At 58.2% G+C, this 23,910-nt stretch overlaps 1 protein-coding gene across 4 annotated transcripts in view; it reads right to left on the bottom strand.

The window, feature by feature from the left end:
* The window catches only part of PPFIA4 (PTPRF interacting protein alpha 4), a 53,525-nt gene that overhangs the window by 15,735 nt on the left and 13,880 nt on the right, over window positions 1–23,910 (bottom strand). For 2 of the 4 annotated variants that reach the window (XM_061442787.1, XM_061442789.1), the window contains exons 1-12: window positions 18,707–18,724; window positions 14,918–15,703; window positions 7,140–7,241; window positions 6,867–7,031; window positions 6,245–6,319; window positions 5,704–5,799; window positions 5,101–5,322; window positions 4,554–4,700; window positions 4,304–4,438; window positions 3,633–3,716; window positions 2,764–2,895; window positions 381–443 (exon numbers count right to left, since the gene is read on the bottom strand). In XM_061442787.1, the coding sequence (XP_061298771.1) occupies window positions 381–443; window positions 2,764–2,895; window positions 3,633–3,716; window positions 4,304–4,438; window positions 4,554–4,700; window positions 5,101–5,322; window positions 5,704–5,799; window positions 6,245–6,319; window positions 6,867–7,031; window positions 7,140–7,241; window positions 14,918–15,154 (1,458 nt within the window). In that variant the 5' untranslated portion in view covers window positions 15,155–15,703; window positions 18,707–18,724. Of the gene's footprint in view, window positions 1–380; window positions 444–2,763; window positions 2,896–3,632; window positions 3,717–4,303; window positions 4,439–4,553; window positions 4,701–5,100; window positions 5,323–5,703; window positions 5,800–6,244; window positions 6,320–6,866; window positions 7,032–7,139; window positions 7,242–14,917; window positions 15,704–18,706; window positions 18,725–23,910 lie in introns of those variants that run through there. The other 2 variants (XM_061442788.1, XM_061442790.1) reach the window with 2 other exon arrangements.

Here is a 23,910-nt window from a genome sequence, read left to right as displayed (position 1 = left end):
TCTGCAAGCTGGGCATGGAGCAGATCTTCCCCCAGCTGGAGTGAGGGGGTTGAGAAAGCCTCAGGAGCGAAGGGGACGTGGCTGCCTGAGGTGAAGCCATCCCAGCCTCGCTGCTGTCCTCAGGGAGTTGGGGATGGATGAACGGGATAGAAACATGGAGATGGGACTGAACATGCCTGTCAGGGGACTGAACCAGGGGTCTCCAGAGGGGTGGGGGGAGCTTCCATCCATTCCCTTAGTTTGGGGCCTCCTGCTGCTGGGTGCTTTGGGATCCCAGCGCCTCCAAAACTAGGGACTTAAGGAGCCAGGACTGCCACTAGCTGGGGATTAGGAGCGAGGAAGCGCAGTCACTGGGTCAGGCTCCCTGCAACCGCATTTACCTTGTCGTGCTGGTGCTCTTCTATCTGCTTTTGGGTATTTTCCAGCTCTTGTAACAAAGTGTTCTTTGGAAAACGAAACAAAAGAAAAGGGAACAAAAACAGGAAAGAAAAAGAGAGACCATTTAGGAAACGGCCTCCTGGGAATGGCCAGCATGGGACCACCTGGCACGAAGGACAGCGATGGCCACCGAGCATCTCCTCACCTACCTGGGAATGGCTCTGCTCTGCAAACCCCCTGCTCCTCAAGCAGGGCTGCCCTCACTCAGCTCCTGCCCCACACCAGCACCACGCTATGGCCACGGCGGGCACATGGTGATTAGAGATTTGAAGGACAGGGCTTCAACATTAGGAAATGCATCTGAGAGGAGATGAACTCCTTGAGCTGGATCAAGGGCAAAAATGCCCTCTACATCTAAGCTAGCGAATAAGCAGGGGGAAAAGCAGATGTGTTTGCAGCTACCTGATCTAGTGCTCTTTTTTGGATCACTTTTGCCTGCAAAGACCTGGATAAGCTCTGGGTGAGCCAGTGCCAGCAGCAGGAGCAGATGATGCGCCACCACTCTGGTCCTTGTTGTTTGCTGGGCTGGAAATTTGGACTCAGCCCCATGTGTTAGGTCCTGCTCTTTACCCGGAGCCGCTCAGACCTATCTGCTCAATGCCTGGACACGTTGGCACAGCCACATCTGGTTCGGGACAGGAGCTGCAGAGCAGCAGGAGAGACAGACCCAGTCCTGGAGGCATCAGCTGGGGGATGCAAGCCCTCTGTGCTCTGACTCACTAAGGGGAGCCTGGTCCCTGCAGGAACCCAAAGAGAGGTGAATTATCAAGGCCTGACCTCCCACTGGCACTGGGAGGTTCATCCTTGCTCTGAGCTATCTGCTCTCCCAGCTAATCGCATTCATGCTGGGAAGCAGCAGCAACTCCAGCTGGCTCCTCAAACGAAAGCCCAGTGCCCCAGGGTGGGAGCTGGGAGCTGCTCATGGGCTCTTCCCTGGCTTGGAGCAGGCAGAGCAGTTTGGGCTGTAGACAGGGAGGTTTGAAGGCAGCATGTGGAGGGGATGGGCAGGTGGGAGAGGATGAACACTGCATTTTTCACCTGCAAAATGCAGCAGGGTTTTGCTTGACCAGCCAGAAGAGACACAGGGAAGTGAGTGAGTGGAGCAGGACAAATCCTGTTGCTGTTGGAGGTGGAAGGCAGTGGCAGTGTTGGGTGTGATGCAGGGCACACTTCCTGGCGCTCCCACTGGCCCCAGCGCCCAGCTGGAATCCTGCATGGGATCATCTGTCCACCCCTGCATGGGACCATTTCTACACCCCTGCATGGGACCATCTCTCCACCCCTGCATGGGACCATCTCTCCATCCCTGCATGGGACCATTTCTCCATCCCTGCATGGGACCATCTCTCCACCCCTGCATGGGACCATCTCTCCATCCCTGCATGGGACCATTTCTCCATCCCTGCATGGGACCATCTCTCCATCCCTGCATGGGACCATTTCTCCATCCCTGCATGGGACCATCTCTCCACCCCTGCATGGGACCATTTCTCCATCCCTGCATGGGACCATCTCTCCATCCCTGCATGGGACCATCTCTCCACCCCTGCATGGGACCATTTCTCCATCCCTGCACGGGACCATCTCTCCACCCCTGCATGGGACCATTTCTCCATCCCTGCATGGGACCATCTCTCCACCCCTGCATGGGACCATTTCTCCATCCCTGCATGGGACCATCTCTCCACCCCTGCACGGGACCATCTCTCCACCCCTGCATGGGACCATTTCTACACCCCTGCATGGGACCATCTCTCCACCCCTGCATGGGACCATTTCTCCATCCCTGCATGGGACCATCTCTCCACCCCTGCACGGGACCATCTCTCCACCCCTGCATGGGACCATCTCTCCACCCCTGCACGGGACCATCTCTCCATCCCTGCATGGGACCATCTCTCCATCCCTGCACGGGACCATCTCTCCATCCCTGCACGGGACCATCTCTCCACCCCTGCATGGGACCATCTCTCCATCCCTGCACGGGACCATCTCTCCATCCCTGCACGGGACCATCTCTCCATCCCTGCACGGGACCATCTCTCCACCCCTGCATGGGACCATCTCTCCATCCCTGCACGGGACCATCTCTCCATCCCTGCATGGGACCATCTCTCCATCCCTGCACGGGACCATCTCTCCATCCCTGCACGGGACCATCTCTCCATCCCTGCATGGGACCATCTCTCCATCCCTGCATGGGACCATCTCTCCACCTCTGCACAGGCACCTCCAAACCCCTGTGCTGTGGCTGAAGCTCTGCGCCAGAGGGGGTGCAGACCATACAGATCCCCCTCAGCCCCCCCAGAGGACCCCCAGCGCTACCTTCTCCTCCAAGGCCGCCATCCTCTCCTTGAGGTGGAGCTGCAGCCGCTCGTTGGACTCGCTCAGCAGCCGGTCCACGGTGTCTGAGAGCCGCTTGTTGTGCTCCTCGTTCATCTTCTCCCGCTGCCGGGCCTGGAGGAGCCAACAGCAACACATGAACTCCTCCTGCCACCCCGTCCCTGCTGCTGGGGACAAGCCCACCCGTCACAGCACAGACCAGCCCCTCTGCTGCAGCTCTGCTGGGCTCTGCATTCCCCAGCCAGGGATGAACAGGAGAGAGGACAGGATTCCTGTCCTGCCGGCCCCTCAGGGAAGCTTCACCTCTGCAACCAGCGACAGCCACACTGGGGGGAACATTCCAGACCCCAATGGGTGCTGATCCTCTGGATTTGCAAAGGTCTGTCCTAGGCCAAACCAACCTGGGGCTTCCCAGGGGCTGCAATCCCACCTCAGCAACGAGCATCACAACCTCCTGCATGGACAGCCCAGCCACTGGCTAAGGAGCACAGCAGGGACTGCACAGCCCATGACCCATCAGCTTGGCCTCCCTGTCTCTTTAAGGGGCAGCACTCTTTGCTCCCAGTGCCCTTCGGTCTCATCCTGCTGCTGATCCAGGCTTGGGGAAATGGTGCTGGAGCCTCCCCTTCTCCTCCCTGCATGTGAGGTCCCAGCTTGCCCCAAGGGGTGATGCTGGGAGAGGAGGGATGTGGCACACTAACAGCAGTGCTTGGATGCCTGGGAGAGAGGGAAATCACAGCAGAGCGTCATGAGCTCCTGTGTGGCTCTAGTTTAAGAGATCCTGGATGGGGGAGAATTAACCAGATCAGGACTCACCAGGACCCCCCATACCCAGGCTGAGCACCCCTTACCCTGGCCAGCTCCTGGTTCTTCTCCTCCAGCTGACTCTCCAGCTGCCGGAGGTGCTCCTCGATGCTCCCGTGCCTCTCTTCTGCCTGGGAAAAGCAGAGCAGCCCTCTTGGATGATGCTCCCCAAAAGCATGCAGACCTTCCTGCATCCCTCCTTCCATCCCTGCATCTGAATCCTTCCCAGGATGGAGGGCTCTCTCCCACTGCCTTCATCCCTGCCATGGTTGGCTGTGCGCTGTGAGTCCAAATCAGCCCTGATAGCAAGGTGATGGGAGCTGGAGGTGCTTTGTGCAGAACCAGGCACCTGCTGCAGCACCCAGGAAGAGCAGGGCTGGTGTATCCAACCTCCCTCCAGGCCTGGACCCTCCCACATCCAGCCTGGATCCTTCCTCTTCCTCCTCATCCCAGAGTGATCCCAGCACAAGCCAAAGGGCATCTACCCCAACAGGGCCATCTATGCCTTGGAGAAAGGAGCAGAGGGAAGGGAGCAAACCCCATACATGCAGGACACGTGGAGAGCTTCAAAACCAGTTCATTGTCCCTACAGCCATGAGGAAGCAGAAGACAGCACAGCCCTGAGGGCAGGGTGGCATCCATGGTGCAATGGGGTGGCCAGACCTGCCTCCTCCCCTGGTCCCTGCTCTCCCTTCGGCTCTGGTGCCCCAGCCCTTGCCTTGGTGAGCGCAGCGATGCGCTGAGCCAGCTCCGCTTCCACCTCGGGCAGCGTCTCCGCCTTCCGCATCGTCTGCTGCAGCTTCTGCTCTGCCAGCTCCAGCAGCTCCTGCAGGTGCCGGGCCTTCTCCTCACACTGTGGGACAGGGCAGGGTGGGTGCCCAGCACCAAGGCTGGTCCCGTCCCCAGCACCCACTTCTCCCTCCCAAGAGCCCGGGGTCATGGGGAGCCTTTGGGTGCAGGCTCGGTACCTGGCGGTGCAGGGACTCCTTGTTGGCCAGCTCGCTCTCCAGCTTGTCATTGAGGTCATGGATGGAGGTGGCTTCTCGCTGGGCTGCCAGGTAGCGCTTCTCCAGCGTGGTGATCCTCTCCTCCATGTCCTCTTTCTGAGCCAGGGCCTGCGGAAGTGATGGGGCTGTCACACCCTGATCTGTGAGCACCAACCTGGCAATAACTGGGCCGCTCAGCCCTGAGTCCAAGCATGCCATGAAAACCCTGCTCCACTCTTCACAGCAGAGCAATAAAGGGAGAGTCAAGCAACCACAGCAGCATCTTCCAGCATGGCCACAGCTCAGTGCCCCAGGGCTGCAGCACAGCCGGGTACCTCAGTGTCTGCTTATAACCGCAGGGATGCTCTGCTGATGGGCTTGGGGACAACCTCCCAAAGGCAGTGGCCTCTTTTGTGGAACCCTGCATACAACAGAAGCTCCAATCCCTCCCCAGCCCAGAGCATGCGGAAGCTGCTGTGGATGTCTCTGCAAGAGGCTTGGTTGGCAGCGTGAGAGGGCAGGGTCTAACCTCACGGAGGTCCCTCTGGTACTTGCTGCTCATCTCCTCCGACTTGATCAGATCCTTCCTGGCGGTGCCGAGGTCCTCCTCCAGCTCAGCAACGCTGGCAGCCAACGCAGAGATGCGCTCCTTGGCCTGGACCACCTCGTAGTTCTGCTTCTCCAGCAGCTCCTGCAGCTCCACCACCCGCCCTGCCTCATCATCCGGGTGCACTGAGCCGTTGGAGAGCCGCTGCAAGGCACCAGAGAGGGAGGTGGATGCTGGGGGGAACATGGCCCTGCAGGGACCCAGTGGGGTGGTGAGGAGGGGGGACATGGGGCTCTGGGGACCCCCTGTCAACAGGCTCTGCTAGACAGGGATGTGGCTTCTCACGTGGAATAGGGATGGCTGAGGGCTTCCCAAAGCATCCCTGGGAATCACAGCATCCAAGCGGGAGCCCAAACTCCCATCTGCTCAGATGCAGCCTGTATCCACCAGGAAGGGCTTTTCCCAGGGAATTGAACCAGGGGACAGAGGAAAAGGTTTCCAGCACCCTGGAGTCAGCCCCAAGGGGTTTGGAGACACGATGGCCTCAGTAAGTGTAGTCAGAGCGGGGGGTTCCAGGGCTCTCACCTTCCAGGGAAGCTTCTGCGCTGGCTCCTTGGGCTCCCTCTCATCCCGCTCTCCCAGCGGGGCCTCCCGCACGGCGCCTTGCTGCAGAGCTGCCACCTGCATGAGAACAGGGATTCCTCAATGCAGGACACAAGAGACCAGCTTGACTGGCTGCTGGTGGGGACAGCCCTGGAGCACCCAGGTCTGCAGCTGGCTTTGGGATGGTTTCCTTCACCTGGTGGATGTGGATGGGGAGGAACTGGGGGGATAGGGGGAAAGGGAAGGCAGAGATGCTGTGAAGGCTCAGCACTGATGGAGGATGAAGCCTCTTTGTTTTGCAGGGAGGATTCACTTAAACACAGCCAATGCTTCATGTGAATGGCAAGTTTAGAGTTAAAGCCTTACACTAAAAGTGCCCAGATGCCATTTCTCTGCTCTGCACCATGTTTTGTGGGGACTATGCCAGCAAATTCAACTGGAATTCACAGTCGGGACACGGCGCAGTCCCAGCCCAGTGGATGCCCACCAAGGGCCCAGCGTTGGCTTCCCAAACACCTCTTACCTGCCGATGGGCATCCACGAGCTGCTCCTCCAAGGTTGCCACTCGCTCTAAGGCTGCTCGCAAGCGTTCCCTGACCTGCAGGTGGGTAAGGCAATGGGAAAGGCCATCATTTATCTGTGATGTGGGTGGCCAGGATCTGCACCAGCTCCCAGACCCTGTTGTGTGGCTGCAGCCAGGCTCTGGTGGGTTCACATCCAGGGAACAGGCTCAGGGATGCTCCAGTTGGTGAGGAACAGCCTGAGCCAAGCTGACTTAGGGACCTATGGCCAGGCCAGCCTGAGGACATCTTTTAGCAGAGGAAGGAGATGCTTGAGGCAAATGAATGAGGAGGAACAACAAGAGGTGTAACACAACGACTGAACCAGGGTACCAAACACCAGCACTCGCCATCACCACGAGTCACCCAGGGAAGCAAGTTCCCCATCCCCAACAGCCTCAAACCCACAGCATCCCCTTGGCAGCCCCACCAGCTCCTAAAATGAGGGTGCCGAAGCTTTTGGATATCCAGAAAGCTTCCTCCCGAGGGGCTCCACGTTACCACCCAGCTTAACAGTAAGAACAGCATCCAGTGGGAGGGAGGAGGAGGGTTGGGAGGAGAAGGAGGGCTCAGAGCCTGTCTCACCTTTTCATCTAGCGCCTTGTGGTGCTCGAAGAGTGACTTGAGTGCCTTGAGCACCTCGACCTCACTGGAGACCCCGGATGGCGACTGGGCCTGACGCTTGACCACGGTCATCCTCAGGGACCGCTCATGCCTTGACACCAGGCACTCCAAGTGCTCCAGCAAGAGCTGCAAGAGGCAGGAGGGAGGCTCTCACAGCCCGGGGCTGGCAATGCCGCTGTCAGTGTCCCGCATTCCTGAGGCCTGGAAGGCAGGCAGCAGGTTCCAGGTGCTTACCCGGGTGTTATTGCGCTCGGCTTTCAGCTCTGAGATCTCCTCTTCCCTCTCCAGGAGCTGCTCCCGGCACGCACTGAGCTCCCGTGTCAGCGTGGCGAACTCCTGCAGGAATCGGGGCACGGAAGCGATCAGGGAGAGCGGGATGGAGACCTCTGCCAGGATCTCCAGGCAGAGCATCTCCCATCCAAACCCAACCTCTGAGAGAGAGTGACACCCAGAGGAACACTGAGAAAGCAGTGGAGAAGCACAGCCAGGCTGGGAGGTGACCTACTGCTGCTTCCCCAAGTGCTTTGGACAAGGGAGAACACAGCATCCCGATATTTATCCATTTGGTTTGATGTTCAATGACACAAGAAACTGTTCAACAGCCCCAAAGGTGCTCTTTGGAGGCATTTAAAGCATCCCAGCCAAGGCCACCACAGTGTCCCCTTGACGTTGCAGAGCACCATCCGCAAGACCCACACTGGAGGATCCCATCAGGCTAAAGCTCACCACAAAGCCACAGCCAGCCAGGATGAGTCCACCGGCCCCCAGCCTGCCTCTGCCACGGCCTCAGGATCAGGCATCATCCACAATCTCCTTCCAAAGAGCAAGAGCTGCCCCGATTCAGCATGGGGGGCCCCATCAAGCACCCCCACACCTCAAATCCCAGCTGAGAGAGACGGGGCACTGCAGGAGATGTGCCTGGTACCACCAGTTCTTGCTCCAATCACTGCTCCCTCCAGGCACGTGCCAGCCAGCAATGAAGAGCCATGCCCGGGGCAGTGCCAAAGCAGAGCCAGCACATCCTTTGGGATGCCATGGGCTCCTCAGAAACAGAGCAGTCGGGTTTGTGACTGTAGCAGAGGGGAAAGGAAACTCACTCCCGGGCTCCTGGGCTGCAGGAGAGATCGGTCTCCCTTAGGAAGTGAAAGCCCAGCAGGCTGGGTTAGCCCAGAAGCACCCTCCCATTGCTCCCAGTTTCTTTCACAGCCACCAAGTGGTGCCAGGACTAAGTGACATTCCGAAGCTGGGGAATTTTGGGGTGAAAAATGCCAATGTGGAAACTCTTCCCGAATTCACACCCGTTTCACAGTGTCGAGAAGAACGTGAAAAGCAGAAGGGTTTCCAAAACAGCTGAGGGGGATTTGGCTGAGCATTAACAGCCCAAATCTCACTGGGGGCTGCGAGATGTTTTACAGCATGAAATCCACTTTCATGTTCAAGTTCAACAAATCAAACCCCTTCAAATGGAAGCAAAACGTTAAGGTTTAGGTTGCAATAGCTGACATCCCCCCCCCCCCCCGAGCTATTTAACCTCTCTTTGTCCCAGCCAGCTTTTCCCTCTCCCTTCCCACCCCAAGCTGCTCACACTGGTGTGGTTTCTAGCCCGGGGCTGGGGGGGATGCTGGTGTCGCTGGTGATGCTGAGACCCCACAGTGGGACAGTACCCGAGTGTGCTGCAATGTGGAGGAAGGGAAAGAGCAATTGCAGAGGCCAAAATCGGTCACTGTCCCTCTAAACGGCTGCTTTCTGCCCATCACCACGCCTCAGGGCTGCTGCCACCCAAAATCCTCACTGCGGCATTGCCCCAGGGCCTGAATCCCTGAGCTCCTTTCCAGACCCATTTGCCTCCCCAGTGACATCTCCAGCTCTGCAGTCATCCCTGTGCCCATCAGTTGTCCCCCGAATCAATCACAGCACCCCAAACCTCCATCACCAGCCTCTGCCATGCCCAGGCACCATCCCACCCTTGCTCTTGGACCACTCCACAGCCGGGGTGAACCCCACCACAGGACTCCATGGTGCCAGCCAAGCCTCTCCAGGAGCTGTGCTCTTCCAGCCAGTGGGAATTAGGGCTCAGCACAGCCCATCAGCACATGCGTTTGTGAGCACACTGCTGGCTTATACATGTGCTGTGAGCAAGAGTGAGCAGCTCCTGAGCATCCCTGTGGATTATATTGTGCCTGGGAACACTGGTGCGTGAGTGACAGAAGAAGGTGTCAGATGAGGTGCCCATTCCCCACTTTCTGCTTCAGAACTGGGGGTATCTCACTCCTCTGGCCCTTCAATAAGCCAAGAGACAGGCAGCAAAGCAGGAGGAGCTCAGCAAAAGCTTCCTTGCAGCTGTGATGGATCTGATGGGCTGCTGAAAGACATCCCTGACGAGCTGTAAGGGGGGGTGACACATCGGCTGCTCCCAGCGCTGGGGAAGGGACCTTGTGGATCCAAAGCTCCCAGATGTGCAAAGAGTGCAAACCTCTTGCTCTGCCCCATGGCTCGCAGGGCAAATGGGGGCTGTGGACGTGGATGTTCTCCCCCCGGCGGTGGCATGGGACGGCTGGGACAAGGTACTGGAGGCAGCAAGGGAGGAGGGATGCCACGCAGGGGACAGGGATGAGCAGCACTCAGCCCCGGGGGGGCTGAGCTGCACAGATTGAGCCCACAATGATGCTTCCATCCCAGAATGCCAAGAGATTAAAAGAGGGAAAATCTGCTGGAGAGACACGGGCAGCCACCCGCTGCCAGACATGGGTCAGCGGGTCAAAGCGTGGTGCGAGCTCCACTTCCAGCACCGTCATAGAACCATAGAAGGGTTTGGGTTGGAAGGGACCCAAAAGCTCCTCCAGCTCCAACCCCTGCCACGGGCAGGGACCCCTTCCACTGGAGCAGCTTGCTCCAAGCCCCTGTGTCCAACCTGGCCTTGAGCACTGCCAGGGATGGGGCAGCCACAGCTTCTCTGGGCACCCTGTGCCAGCGCCTCAGCACCCTCACAGGGAAGAGCTTCTGCCTTAGATCCAACCTGAACTTCCCCTGTTTCAGTCTGAACCCATCACCCCTTGTCCTATTGCTACAGTCCCTGATGAAGAGCCCCTCTCCATCACCCTATGCTCCTGCCCAACCCTACCCCATCGGGCTGCTCCCCTCTGAGCCCTCCATCCCAGCAGGAATAGCTGGTCAGATCCTGGGCTGAGTGCCCCAGCAAGGCTCATAAGCTCTCAAACTAAGCAGGGACACCTATAAACGGATTAGAAAGTGAAGGAGAGGTGCTTAATCTTCAGTCAAAGGATGGATGCTGAGACACAGCCCCGGAAGCCCTCAGGAAGCCCAGCAGCCTGGGAAGGGGCTCATTTGGATTAGAACCACCCAAAGCACAGGGCTGGGATCAGCCCCAAACCCTGGGACAGGGGGGAGCAGGGGGGAGGGAGCCGGGATGGAAACCCGGAGCACCACAACAGGGTGCTGAAATGGAGTGTTGTGGCTCAGGGCTTGGATCTTCCGGCAGCACCAGGCATGTTTGGTGCCTTCCTCCTTTGGGGGGTTCGGGGTCTTCCCCCTGGGCTGCATCAGTGAGGAAGGCACAGGGAAGAGCTCGAGTTAGGCCAGAGGCAGCTACATAGAGATGGCTGGGAAAGCAAGGAGAGGTTTAGGAAGCTCAGGGGAGAAGGCTCAGAGCATGAAAAAGCTGAAGTGCAAAAGTGCTCAGCCCAGAGCTGTCTTCTGCCTCCAAAGCAAGGAAAATTCCCCTGTTTGTGGCAGGAGCGTGGCTGCTCCAACACACCTGAGCCTTGGGAACAAGGTGCCTCCAGCTGCAGGATTAATGGCATTGCATAGAATCATGGACTCACAGAATGGGTTGGGCTGGAAAGGACCTTAGCATCACCCAGCTCCAACCCCTGCCACGGGCAGAGACACCTTCCATAGAGCAGCTTGCTCCAAGCCCCTGTGTCCAACCTGGCCTTGAGCACTGCCAGGGATGGGGCAGCCAGGGAAGAGCTTCTGCCTCAGATCCAAGCTGAACTTGCCCTGTTTCAGTTGGAACCCATCACCCCTTGTCCTATCACTACAGTCCCTAATGAAGAGTCCCTCCCCAGCATCCTTGTAGCCCCCTTCAGACACTGGAAGCTGCTCTGAGGTCTCCACGCAGCTTCTCTTCTCCAGCCTGAACAGCCCCAGTGTTCTCAGCCTGGCTCCATACAGGAGCTGCTCCAGCCCTGAGCATCCTCGTGGCCTCCTCTGGACTTGCTCCAAGGTTTTAAAGCCCCTGATAGGAATGATTGCTCCTGCAGGTGATGGAGGGGACATAGAGGGGACATGGAAGGATGCCCACAATGGGAAAGCAGCAGCTGGAGCCCCAGCATCTCTCTGTCCATGTCAGGAACTGGCAGAGCCACCACCCCAACCTCTTCTCGTGTCCCAGGAGAGGTGCAGGATTATGGGAAAGCCCGAAAGCACAGCAGAGGGGATAAACACAACCCCTGTGTGCAGCATGGGATTACAGAGACTAAATCCCACTGGGTAAAGCCAGGGCTTCAACCAGCGCCCACCCTCAGCAGCAGGCAGGGCAGTGGTGCGTCCTGGACCTCCTGGCTACAGCACTGTGACTGCAGCAGAGCTGGGGTCCTCCCCTCTCCATATACAGCCAGGATGTGTATTTCCATGCGGGATTACTCGGGGAGGAGCATTGTACAGCCAAGGAACCCAGCATCTCAGTGCCCTGATCTTGTCGGAGCAAGACCTGAACCACCAGATCCCTCCAGCCCTGCCCAAAATCTTGAGGGCTCTCACCCAGGGACTGGTTTCCCCCTGCCTGGGGCTGCTGTTGCCTCTTTTCACACTGCTTGTAGCAAGTGTTCCCTCCCGATGTTAACTCTGAAATGCCCCATCCCTGCTCAAGGCCAGGCTGGAGCACCCTGCTCTAGTGGAAGGTGTCCCTGCAACCCCAAGAGGCAGCAGAGGGGCTATGAAGGAAGAACCATCAACAGCCCCTGAGAAATATGGGAGCCCGTTGTCCCCTTGGCAGAGCTGGGGACAGGGACTCCTGCCAAACCCCCAAGCCCTGCAGGACAGGAGGGATGCAGCACATCTGGATACACCTGGAGCTCTGCATGTTAGGGGGCCTATAAGGATGCTGGGGAGGGACTCTTCATTAGGGACTGTAGTGACAGGACAAAGGGTGACGGGTTCAAACTGAAACAGGGGAAGTTTAGATTGGATCTAAGGAGGAAATTCTTTACTGTGAGGGTGCTGAGGCACTGGAATGGGTTGCCCAGGGAGGTTGTGAATGCTCCATCCCTGGCAGTGTTCAAGGCCAGGCTGGACAGAGCCCTGGGTGCCATGGTTTAGTGTGAGGTGTCCCTGCCCATGGCAGGGGGTTGGAACTGGATGATCTTCAGGTCCTTTCCAACCCAAACCATTCTGGGATTCTACGATTCTATGTCTCATCCCTGGGTGCCACCTACCCCCAGGAGGACAGAGCAGTGCCCAAGCTGGTGGCCAGGCAGAAGGGAGCTAGAAGCAATGCCAGGGCCGCAGGGTGCTGCTGAGAGCACCCAGAGCCAGGGCTTGGTCCTCAACCGCATCCCCCCTGCACAAGCGGGGAGGGCAGAGGGATTGGAGCCGAGAGCTTTCAGCCCGATTAAGTCGCGCCCAGCGCTCCCCCATGAACAAATAAATCATGTAAGAAGCATTAAGGCAGCTTAGGCTCCCTGGGAAATCGTTCTGGAGTGCTGCCTTTTAGGGACTGAGGGATGCCCAGGGGAGATGGCTCGGCCACGTAGCAACCAAGCCCCACACTGGCAAGGCAGGAGCATCCCTGGAGCATCCCTGCCTGCCCCAAGCATGGCTTCACCCCAGAGCACATTTCCTGCCTGCCCCATCGATAGCTTTGGCAGCACTCGGGATTCTGTGCCCTGAAAGGATGCAGAGTGCCACATCCCCCAACCACCATCCACCCCAACATCCCCAGGCAGCTCATCCCCCCCCCACCTTGGCTCTTCAGTGACATGGGGAAAGGCTGTTGTGGCCACTGACAAGAACAGGTGCCCAATCTGCCCCCAAAATAGGGTTTTTACAAGCAAACCAGCTTGAATCCCATCCCAATGGGGTCTGACACGCTGCTCCTGGGTAAAAGGGCTCACAGATGAGGAAGAAGATGGGACAGACCCTTGGAATGCCCCCACGCAGTGCCCTGGGGAAGAGACCCGCCACATCCCCCTTACCTGGTACATGCACATGCTGGGGTTAATCCCATTGGGCAGGTGAGCGCCTGTGGGTTTGCTCCCTGGGTTCATTCCAAGCCCTCATCTCCCATGAGGGCAGCCGGTGGGCACCGGGTGCTGCCGTGCCCGGGCAGCCTGGGCAGGGACAGGCAGCAGGAGCTCCGGGACATTCCCCATGTGCCGCCTGCCCTGCTCACATCCCTACATCCCTCGCTGTGGTGCTGGAAGCGGAGGCATCCAAGGGGATGGAGGGTGCCACCGAGCCCCTTGGTGCTGATGCAGGAGCACTGCACAAGGAACTGTTCTTTGTGCACAGGAGCACTGCACATCCCTTTGCTGGAGCAGGGATGGAGACTAAATCCGTGCGGTCCCTTAATCCCAGGCACTGTGCGGGGCGGGCGGCGGGCGCTCGGCGTGACCTGGGTTGCTCTCTCCAGTGTGAACAGGCAACAGAGGCAGGAGCAGAGGGGATGTGAGCCCCCAGCACATGGGAGGTGGTGGTGGTGGCCCTGCCTGCACCCAGCACTTGGGCGCGTCTCAGCACATCTCTGGGGACAGGGAGCAGCTCCTCCATGGGGAAGCTCTGGTGGGGTTTTTGCTTTCAGCAGCCTGGGCAGGGATGGGATTAATGAACAGATTAATGATCAGAACATTGGGGTGCTCAGCCTGGAGAGGAGAAGCTGCATGGAGGCCTCAGAGCAGCTTCCAGTGTCTGAAGGGGGCTACAAGGGTGCTGGAGAGGGACTCTTCATTAGGGACTGGAGTGACAGGACAAGGGGTGATGGGTTCAGACTGAAACAGGGGAAGTTCAGGTGGGATCTAAGGCAGAAGTTCTTCCCTGTGAGGGTGCTGAGGCGCTGGCACAGGGTGCCCACAGAAGCTGTGGCTGCCCCATCCCTGGCAGTGTTCAAGGCCAGGTTGGACACAGGGGCTTGGAGCAAGCTGCTCTAGTGGAAGGGGTCCCTGCCCGTGGCAGGGGTGAAGCTGGAGGAGCTTTAGGGTCCCTTCCAACCCAACCCATTCTGTGAGTCCATGATTCTATGATTCTAGGAGCAGCCCTGCTCCGTGCATGGACACATGGGCTGCCTTCCTCCAGAACTGTGTCCCCAGTCCAGGGCAGAGGAGGGACGTGAGAGCTGGCCAGACACCACCCCAGGCTCTGTCCTGGCTTGTGCCACCAGTTTTGATCCATTCATTGTCCCCTGTCTCTCTAGGGTACCCCAAACCCCAGCATCAGGCAAGGAGGATCCAAAGTGTCAGCACTGGCACAGTCAGAGCAGATACAAACGTTCAAAGCCTCCTGTTTCTGCTTCTCCCCACATCACACCCACAATGGGGTAGTGCAAACCCCCCCCCAGATCCTGCCTCCCCCATGCCTGGGCCCTGGGATACCATGTGCTGCCCCACAGGACTCCACAGGGAAGCTGAGGAGCTCAGATCCACCCTGCACAGCCCTGTGAGGCTGATCCATCTCGTCCTCTTCCAACCTCAGCATCCCCAGTGGGTGAGCACGGGCTCTGCATTTGCCTCCTGGCACCCTAGGATGCCCTCGGGAATGTTTTTCCCCTTCTCCATATCCATTCCCTGTGGTTCCCCACCTCCCTGCATGGCCACACAGACCAAGGAGGGGTACCAGTGTCCAAGGTGGCCGCCCCACGGGCATCATTCCCATTGCCACGAGGCGCATCCCCGCTCCCACGCCAGCTCCACCTTCCTGGAGCTAAAAACCACATCCAAGCCTCCGACTGCCACGGGGATGATGCCGGCTCCTGCTCATCCCCAGCGCCAGCCCCTTACCTGGGGGAGCGCGGAGTTGAGCTGCCTCTGGAGCTGGTCCCGCTCGCGCAGGGTCTCCTGCAGGCGGCTCTGGGTGACAGCGAGCGTCTCGCGGGTCTCCCGCAGCGTGTCCAGCAGCTTGTCCCTCTCGTCCAGCATGTTCACCATGAGCTGCTCGAAGTCAGCATCCGCCTCGGAGCCCTGCGGGGGCCCCAGAGGGTCCCCCTCGCTGATGGTGGGCATCACCTCGCACATCATGGCGGGGCAAGGGTGGGAGGGGTGAGGGTCCTCGAGGTGAGGTGGGTGCTGGGGGCTGTTGAGCTCCGCGGCCCCGATCACGTAGCTACGGGCTCCTGTGGGTCAGGGGAGCCGGCACGGGAAGGGGCAATGGGGTGGTGAAGGTGGGGGGGATCCCCCATCCCTTCTTCTTGGGTGCTAAGCAGAAGCTGGCATCACTCCGGCGGGGATGGGGCGACGTCCTTGGCGCCAACAAGGTCCTTGCAGTCTTAAATCCCCCCCTTTGGCTGCTTGTCACTGCCAGGGTCCCTCGTGTCACCTCTCTGATGCCCCTTGGAGGGGCTGCAGCATCAGTGAGCCACGGAGGTGTTCAGAGGGGGACAAAGCCACCCTTGAGGATCCATCCCGATGGGAAGCCCAAGCTGGCAGCAGCACAGGGAGGGTCTGGGGGATCTCTGGGCTGCCTGGGCATGCTGAAGAGAAGTCCAGGGATGGTGGCTGCTCTCCCCGAGGCTGAGATGGTCACTGCTGATGCAGGAACGTGTCTTCGCTTGATAACTCCATAGTGACCTACAGAGAGGGGACAGAGATCAGATCCCTCCTGCTGCCCCCAGGGCACCTGCCCAGCACCCTTTGTGTGTCCTCCCCCCCCAGCAAACCCCAAAGGGCTGCAATAGGTGGGCTCAGCACCCATAGGAATGGGCACTCATAGATGTGCCACCCTGCGCCCATGTGGTCACTACGCTGCATCCAGGATGGTACCAAGCTGCAAGGAACAGCCTGATGGGGACTTCTATTGATGGGTGAGCTTCAGCCCACTGCAGCTGCACGAGGGTCCCCGGCAGCAAGGGTTGTGCTGCTGTCACCCAATCACCTTGGGGACCTGCCCACCCCTCACCACTGCCTTGGCCAGGCTTTGTCTGCAAGGGGACAAAAACCATGGGCAGGACTGGAGCTGAGCAGCAAAACACGATGTGATAAACTCAATCTAATGCTGCTTCTGGGGAGCCTGCCTTAAGCTGTTAAATCTTTACAACAGACATAATGCTTGAGGATCTGAAGGGGGCCTATAGGGATGCTGGAGAGGGACTGTTCATCAGGGACTGTAGTGGGACAACAAGGGGGAATGGGATCAAACTCAAACAGGGGAGATTTAGTTTCCAGTGCCTAAAGGGGCTGCAGGAAAGCTGGAGAGGGGCTTGGGAGAAGGGATGTAGGGACAGACCAAGGGGAATGGCTTTAACCTGCCAGAGGGGAGACTGAGATGAGCTCTTAGGCAGAAGCTCTTCCCTGTGAGGGTGCTGAGGCGCTGGCACAGGGTGCCCAGAGAAGCTGTGGCTGCCCCATCCCTGGCAGTGTTCAAGGCCAGGTTGGACACAGGGACTTAGAGCAAGCTGCTCTAGTGGAAGGTGTCCCTGCCTGTGGCAAGGGTTGGAGCTGGAGGAGGTTTAAGGTCCCTTCAAGCCCAAACCAGGCTGGGGTTCTATGATACAAGGTTAAGTTTGAACATCCTCGCATCACTCCCCTTTAAACCAATGTACGCACACAGACAAAAAGGACCCACGTGCTGCCATGGGCCGGATCAGCCCGTTCTGGCCCTTTGGGCTGGAACAAAAGCTCGCGTCTCAAAGAGCTCGGCAGCACAGTGGGGCCCTTCTGCCCCGTTCAAAGGAGAAGGAGGTACTGCTGTGCACAGCAGCCATGCAGACACCCGCTGTCAGGGCCAGGGGAACCATGGCTCCGGTCTTGGGCTGACATTGGCTCCTCAGTTGATGGGAAGTTTGACACAAAAACCCCTCTAAAAATAGAGGAGCTCTGGCAAAAGCATCAGCCGCTTGATGTGCATCCAGTGTGGTACAGAGAGCCGGCCCCGGTGTGCCAGAGACATGGGACAGGGATGTCTCACACGTGGCTGTCCCTCCTCCTCCCCCTGTAGGGATTTAAGTCACATCCCTCAAGAGGGATAAAACCTGTCAGGGGTGTGTTAATGCTGTCCTGAACCCTTGAGGCTTGTTCATGCTCTTTCCCGGCTGCTGGGACATGGCTGACGAGGAGAACCATGTACTGAGGACATCCCATCCCCACAGCATCCCTGCAAACAGGAGGCTGGTGGAGGAAAAGGCATCGAGTGAGCGACCATCCCAGCCCTTGGGTTGAGTTGGACATGAGCTTCATCACCATAACTAAGCAGGTAAAGTGCTTCCCAGTCCTCCTTCCCTGAATGAGCATCCCCAGTGGTACCCACACAGAAGCATGGCCACGCTTCCCAGAGGGCAGATGCCCCAGGCTCTAGGGGCTGAGAAGAGCAGGAATCAGGCTCACCCCAGGGCTAAGCCTTGTTAATTGGGTGCAAAACCCAAATGAGGTGACTCTGTCTGTGCCTCTGCTGTGAGATGAGTGTGGAGAACGCACGTCCACACCGCAGAAAGCCCTCGAGCGTGATGTGAATGGCGAAACCAGCCACGGGGCTCCCTCCCACCCCAGCTGCTGGCAGGTACCTGCATGAATTATCAGGTGAATTAAGACATATCAATCAAGGCACGGAGAAAAGAGCCCTGCCAGCACTCAGAGGGGGGGAATGCTGCAGGGAATGGCATAAATCTGATGGCAGAAATGATGGGAGGGAAAGGAGAGACTCACCATGAGGAGCCTCTGTGATTCTGGACTCACAGGGAGCAGGAGGAGGCCCGGATTTACCCATCCATCACCCAAGGGGTAATTTGCTTTTTGCTTGCCCCCCAGCTGAGCTGGTGCAGGGGTGGTTGGGGGGCTTGGGTAAGCCCATGTGCTATTTTGGCTTCCCTGCAACCCACCCCTGTACACTGTTGTATTCTGTTACATCTGCTGTGCTTGTGAAGAGAGACTGGGGGTGATAAGCACAGCACAACACCTGCGCCTGGGGAGGGTGATAACAGGATCACAGGGACCTTGCAGAGCATCAACACTGGTCCAGGACGGACTCATTCCATCTCACTGGTCCCCAAACCATCTGTGCTCTGTGCTCCTCAGCATACTTATCAGAGATGATACAGCACAAAACTGACCCCCCAGGATAAGGCAATGCTTAGTGACTCAAAGCAACGCCAAACCCCAAGCCCCAGAAGCAGCCTGGCTAATGGGCTCCCCAGTGTCAGGGCAGTGAAAAGGTTTTATTCCTGATACCGAGTGAGGACACCAGGCCCAGGCTGGGTTTCATACCTGCTGTTTCCAAGCCTTTTGGAGCGGGAAGTGCATTGGGTGAGCAAGAGGCAATGCAAGGACACTCACACATAGAGCGACATCCAGGCATGCAGGGGTGCGCACAGGAGCAGGGATGTGCACAGGAGCAGGGATGTGCACAGGAGCAGGGATGTGCACAGGAGCACAGATGTGCACAGGAGCAGGGATGAGCACAGGAGCAGGGATGTGCACAGGAGCACAGATGTGCACAGGAGCAGGGATGAGCACAGGAGCAGGGATGTGCACAGGAGCACAGATGTGCACAGGAGCACAGATGTGCACAGGAGCAGGGATGAGCACAGGAGCAGGGATGTGCCTGGGAGCAGGGATGTTCACAGGAGCAGGGATGTGCACAGGAGCAGGGATGTTCACAGGAGCAGGGATGAGCACAGGAGCAGGGATGAGCATAGGAGCAGGGATGTGCCCAGGAGCAGGGATGAGCACAGGAGCAGGGATGAGCACAGGAGCAGAGATGCTCATGGGAGCAGGGATGTGCCCAGGAGCAGGGATGTGCCCAGGAGCAGGGATGAGCACAGGAGCAGGGATGTGCACAGGAGCTGGGATGTGCACGGGATGCACACTGGAGCACAGATATTCACAGAAGCACAGATGTGCACGGGAGCAGGGATGCGCATGGGAGCAGGGATGCGCATGGGAGCAGGGATGTGCCCAGTAGCAGGGATGTGCGTGGAAGCAGGGATGTTCACAGAAGCACAGATGTGCACGGGAGCAGGGATGCGCATGGGAGCAGGGATGTGCCCAGGAGCAGGGATGTGCGTGGAAGCAGGGATGTTCACAGGAGCAGGGATATGCATAGGAGCAGGGATGTGCGCAGGAGCAGGGACGTGCACGGGAGCAGGGATGTGCATGGTGTCGGGATGTGCATGGTGTCAGGATGTGCAGGAAGCTCCCCTCGCCAGGAGCAGCCCCTCACTGAGGCACCTCCTCAAACCATGGGATTCTCTCCATCCTCCACAAGCACCAGCAGATCCCCCATTCCCACACAGCCATTCCCAGCTGGGGGGGGGGGGGGGGGGGGTGCAGACACAAGCTGCCATCCCCACATAGCAAAGCTCAGCATCTCTTAGGCAGACGTGCACGTCCAGCCGTGCCCTTTGAAGCACCTCGGGGCTATCAGCGCGGATCGCAGCCCAAACACATCACCCGCTGCACTTCAGCAGCAGCGAGGGCAGAGGGGCCTGAGCTTGCTCACATTTAGCAGCCAAACGCTGCCTGTGAATCCCAACCCCTTCAAGTGCATGTGGTAAAACCCCGGAAATGCTGCTGCTGGGGCTTCGAGGGCCTGAAGTGATGGGATAATCACTGGGTAGAGAGTGGGGATGTGAGGAGACAGCTGGGGAGCTCAGCAAACAGACGCCGCGCGGCTCCAGCCCTTTGCTGGGTATTTTTAGTGCCGCGGGGCTGCCAGGCACAGCCTTGCTGGAAGCAGGTTTGCTGCCAGGGAAAACGTGTTGGTTTCCCTATTCCCCCTCCATCATTGTCCATCCGTCTGTTCCCCCCCCAAATGATGCTCTCCCCGCTCTTTGGGCTGCAAACCAGCGCAGTCACACGCTGCCTGCTTGGAGAGGCTGGTTCCCAATGGCAGTGCCCAGACATGGAGCAGCTCATGGAGAGCAGAGAGGGGGGGTTTGCCCTTGAGCTGGTTCTTTGCTCGCACAGCTCCGGAGGCAGGCAGGCTGCCCATGGGATGCCGGGTCCCCGGGAGCACCCTGGCTTTCCCCTTCTAGCAGAGCCAGCGTTGACCCCCACACAAACCCTCCTGTGCGCCGAGGCAGAGGCAGGCGTGTGTTTTATCTCTGAACAGCTCCACTCTCATCTCAGCCCTGACAAGAGACAGAATAAAACCCCGTGTGTCAGCGAGATCCTCACCCCGGCAGGCAGCTGGCAAAGAGGTTTAACGCGCACCTTGGAGGCAACAAGCTGGCGGAGATTGATCATCCCATAAAAACGTCACTTTGATCTTTTCCATGCCTGGAAAATCCCCGTCAGCCCAAGCTGGCCTCTGAGAGCAGCGCAGGCAGGGTGGCAGAGCCCACACCGGTACCCGGGATGCAGCTCAGCAGCATAAGGACGGCTTCTCCTCCACCAATGCAGCAAAACAGGGTCCCAGCACTGACCCCTTCCCAGCCAGGCCAAGAGGAATCACAGCATCCCAGGCTGGGTTGGATTTGGAAGGGACCTTAAAGCTCCTCCAGCTCCAACCCCTGCCACAGGCAGGGACCCCTTCCACTAGAGCAGCTTGCTCCAAGCCCCTGTGTCCAACCTGGCCTTGAACACTGCCAGGGATGGGGCAGCCACAGCTTCTCTGGGAAGAAGAGACCAGGAAGATCCAGTTTCCCATGGGGCCCATATGGTGATGGTACCTTCGCATTCCCTCACGCAGCCCTGCTGCTGGCAGGGGACCGCACAGATGGTGCCAGGGGCAGCCCGTGGCCAGCACACCCAGGGATAAGAAGGGAAATGAGGAATTCTGGCCAGGAATAAGGTGCCAGTTTTTAGCAGCACGGGAGTAAGCTCACACACAAAGAGGTGAGATGGAGCCGCAGAGGGAGAGGCATCGCTGCGGAGAGCTGCGCTATGGATGTGCATCTCCACACCGGAGGAGAGATGCAGGGGTGCCTCCTCTCCTGTCCAAGCCTAGGAAGTCACCTGAGGTTCCCACACCTGCAGCAACGTGTCCTTTGCTTCCCCAGGGACAATGCCCAACTTGCTCCATGCTGGAGATGCAAGATAAGACCCTTGGGCATCATCTCCAGGTTTTGGACCAGTGTAGAGGTGACAGGGAAGCACCTAAAGCATGGGGACAGAGGACACTGCAGGCAGTAAGAGACAGCTGCTCTTTAACAGGCACATTCCTGCCCCAAAGCCTTGCTCCCAAACCAAAACCTCTCCTCAGCACTTTCTTGCTCCAAGCCGGAGCAGGAACCAGGAGGAAAAGTGTCCAGATCTGGCTGTTTCTTTGCAGGGAGAAGTGTTAGTATTCCACTGGTATTTTTACTTCCCAGTGGGAGGGAGGCATTACACACCACTTCCAGTGGGTATTTTCAGAAAGCCACCTGCTCCTCACCATTGTGCACAAACACAATGGTTCTGCAGCAAAAAACTCGTCAGACGAGGAGCCAAAATCTCTGCTGGGTCCTTGGGGTGCCCAGTGCAGAGGATGGAGAACACCCCTGCAGGGGATGGCACCTCACCCCGGTCACGTACACCGCTTAACAGCACCACGGCACCCCTTGGAGCGTGTTGGATCAGTTCTTTCATGGTGTCTGACTCAGTTTCCCTGTGTTCCAACACGGGCTGTGTCCTCACCTGATCCCAGAGGAAGGGGTAACCTCGATGTATTGCAGGCGGAATGTGGCACATGAAGGTAGTACTGGGATAAAGACACGGCAACCCGCAAGCCTCCTGCCTTTGTGCAGATGACAGACAGAAAGAGCCTTGGAGGGGCTCCAAAGGGGATGATCCCTTTGACAAGTGAGATCCCAAAGCGTGGCCAAGACACTCAGCAAGGCCAGGCTCATCTTCGAGCTCCAGCTCTGGGTTTGCAACAGCCAAAAACACAACCAAGGGGAGAGAGGACAACGGGTCTGGAGGTGCTGCTGAACCCCTGAGGATCCCAGTGCGGGCAGGAGCTCACATGGAAGCCACACAAGGGCGTGCAGCCACTATAAGAAGGCCACAGGCTGGATCTCGCCCTGCTGAAGCCCTGCCCCGGCAGGCAGAAGGGGTTACCCCAAACCAGTAGAAACACAATCCCCCCAGTCCTGTCACCTGCCCCCAGCGTGGATTCCCACAGAGATCCAACAGCATCACCGGAAGGACGGGACTGCCACAGAAACACTGGTGCCTTCAATGGGTGAGCGATGGGAAACCACTTCATGCCAGGAGCAAGCCTCCCTGGAAGGGAGGAGAAGGAGGTGCCTGGTGCATCACCCCGAGCTCACATCCCTCTTCCAGGATGTGGCCTGCACTCGAATCCAGCCACAGACACACGGAGGAGTGTTAACAGCAACTGACACAACACCAAAAAGCCACAATCTGGTTCCAATCGTTTCCTCTTTCAATAGCTGGTCCATTGGCCATCCCTGTGCGTGCACGTGGCTGTTTCATCCCTATTACTACAACCTTGCAACCAAACTTACGTCCCTGGCTCTGTTGGGATAAAACCTTTCACTTCTGCTTCATACCAGGTTAGTTTAAAGAAGCAGCAGAGGAAAACGCAATTGCCAGAGCTCTTCTGGAAGCAGCACGTCGAGATGAACCAGCCCTACATGAATCTGCCATCCCTGGAGACATCCCAGGCCAGGCTGGATGTAGTTCTGGGCAACCTGCTCTAGTTGAACATGTCCCTGCTCCTTGCAGGGGGTTGCACTAGATGAGCTTTGAAGCCCCCTTCCAACCCAAACTACGCTATGATTCTATTCTATGACTCTATGAAGGTGAGCACTGGGATCCCAGCAGTGGGGTTGGGATCCAGCCCGAGGTGGATGCAGAGGCAACAAGGCGAGGGGAAGCAGCCTACAACCATGGGGAGACACCATGTGCTTATCCCGGAGGTGGCATCACTGTAAGAGTCCCCTCTCCTTTGGGCAAGTGAGGCACGGTGCCTCGGTCTCCCCGCTGCCAGGGCAGGGACTCGAGGGGTGGCCGGTGATTCTCTGTGAGGTTTTGCCACAGGCACCTCCCTCCCACCCCCGGGACACTGCTGAGGAGTTATTTATTGCATCCGGGGCCTCCTCCCCGCTGCCAAACCAGCCCCTGCCCTGCTTTAGTCACCCACCCGAGCACTCGCGGGTGCTAATTTATGCAGCGACGGGGGAAGAGGCACCAGCTGAAATCACAGAATCCCAGAGTCGGGTTGGGAGGGACCTTAAAGCTCCTCCAGCTCCAACCCCTGCCACGGGCAGGGACCCCTTCCACTGGAGCAGCTTGCTCCAAGCCCCTGGGTCCAACCTGGCCTTGAACACTGCCAGGGATGGGGCAGCCACAGCTTCTCTGGGCACCCTGTGCCAGGATTTTACCACTCATGCTCTAGCCCATGCTACTACCATGCCCACTCAGTGACCCTGGTACCCATCCTGCTTGTCACAGTCCCCACAGTGCCTACTCAGCACTGCCTTCATCCTTGTTCCTCTGCACCAACACCTGAGCTAGGGATGCTCAGCACCGTGCTGGCTGAACACAGAGACTGGCCAGAGGGAATCCACTGCCCCAGCACCCGATCTAGGGATGCTCAGCATCATGCTGGCTGAACAGAGAGACTGGCCAGAGGGAATCCACTGCCCCAGCACCCGATCTAGGGATGCTCAGCATCATGCTGGCTGAACAGAGAGACTGGCCAGAGGGAATCCACTACCCCAGCACTGTTCAGCTGGTTTGAGGGGTTTGAAACCACGGTGCAAGGTTCAATGTGAGGTAACTAACACAGAGTTACCCCAGAACATGTGGCCAGTGTCGCTGCTTGCAGGAGCCGAGCGGCACCAGAGCTCTCATCTGAGCATTTACTGTCACAAAAAGCAGCCTGGGCTTTAGTTCAG

This window comes from Pezoporus flaviventris, unplaced genomic scaffold (assembly GCF_033815535.1).
Source record: "Pezoporus flaviventris isolate CSIRO_AGI_PZ_B2104156 unplaced genomic scaffold, CSIRO_AGI_Pfla_v1 ptg000253l, whole genome shotgun sequence".
NCBI lineage: Eukaryota > Metazoa > Chordata > Aves > Psittaciformes > Psittacidae > Pezoporus > Pezoporus flaviventris.
This window is presented reverse-complemented; position numbering and strand designations above follow the sequence as displayed.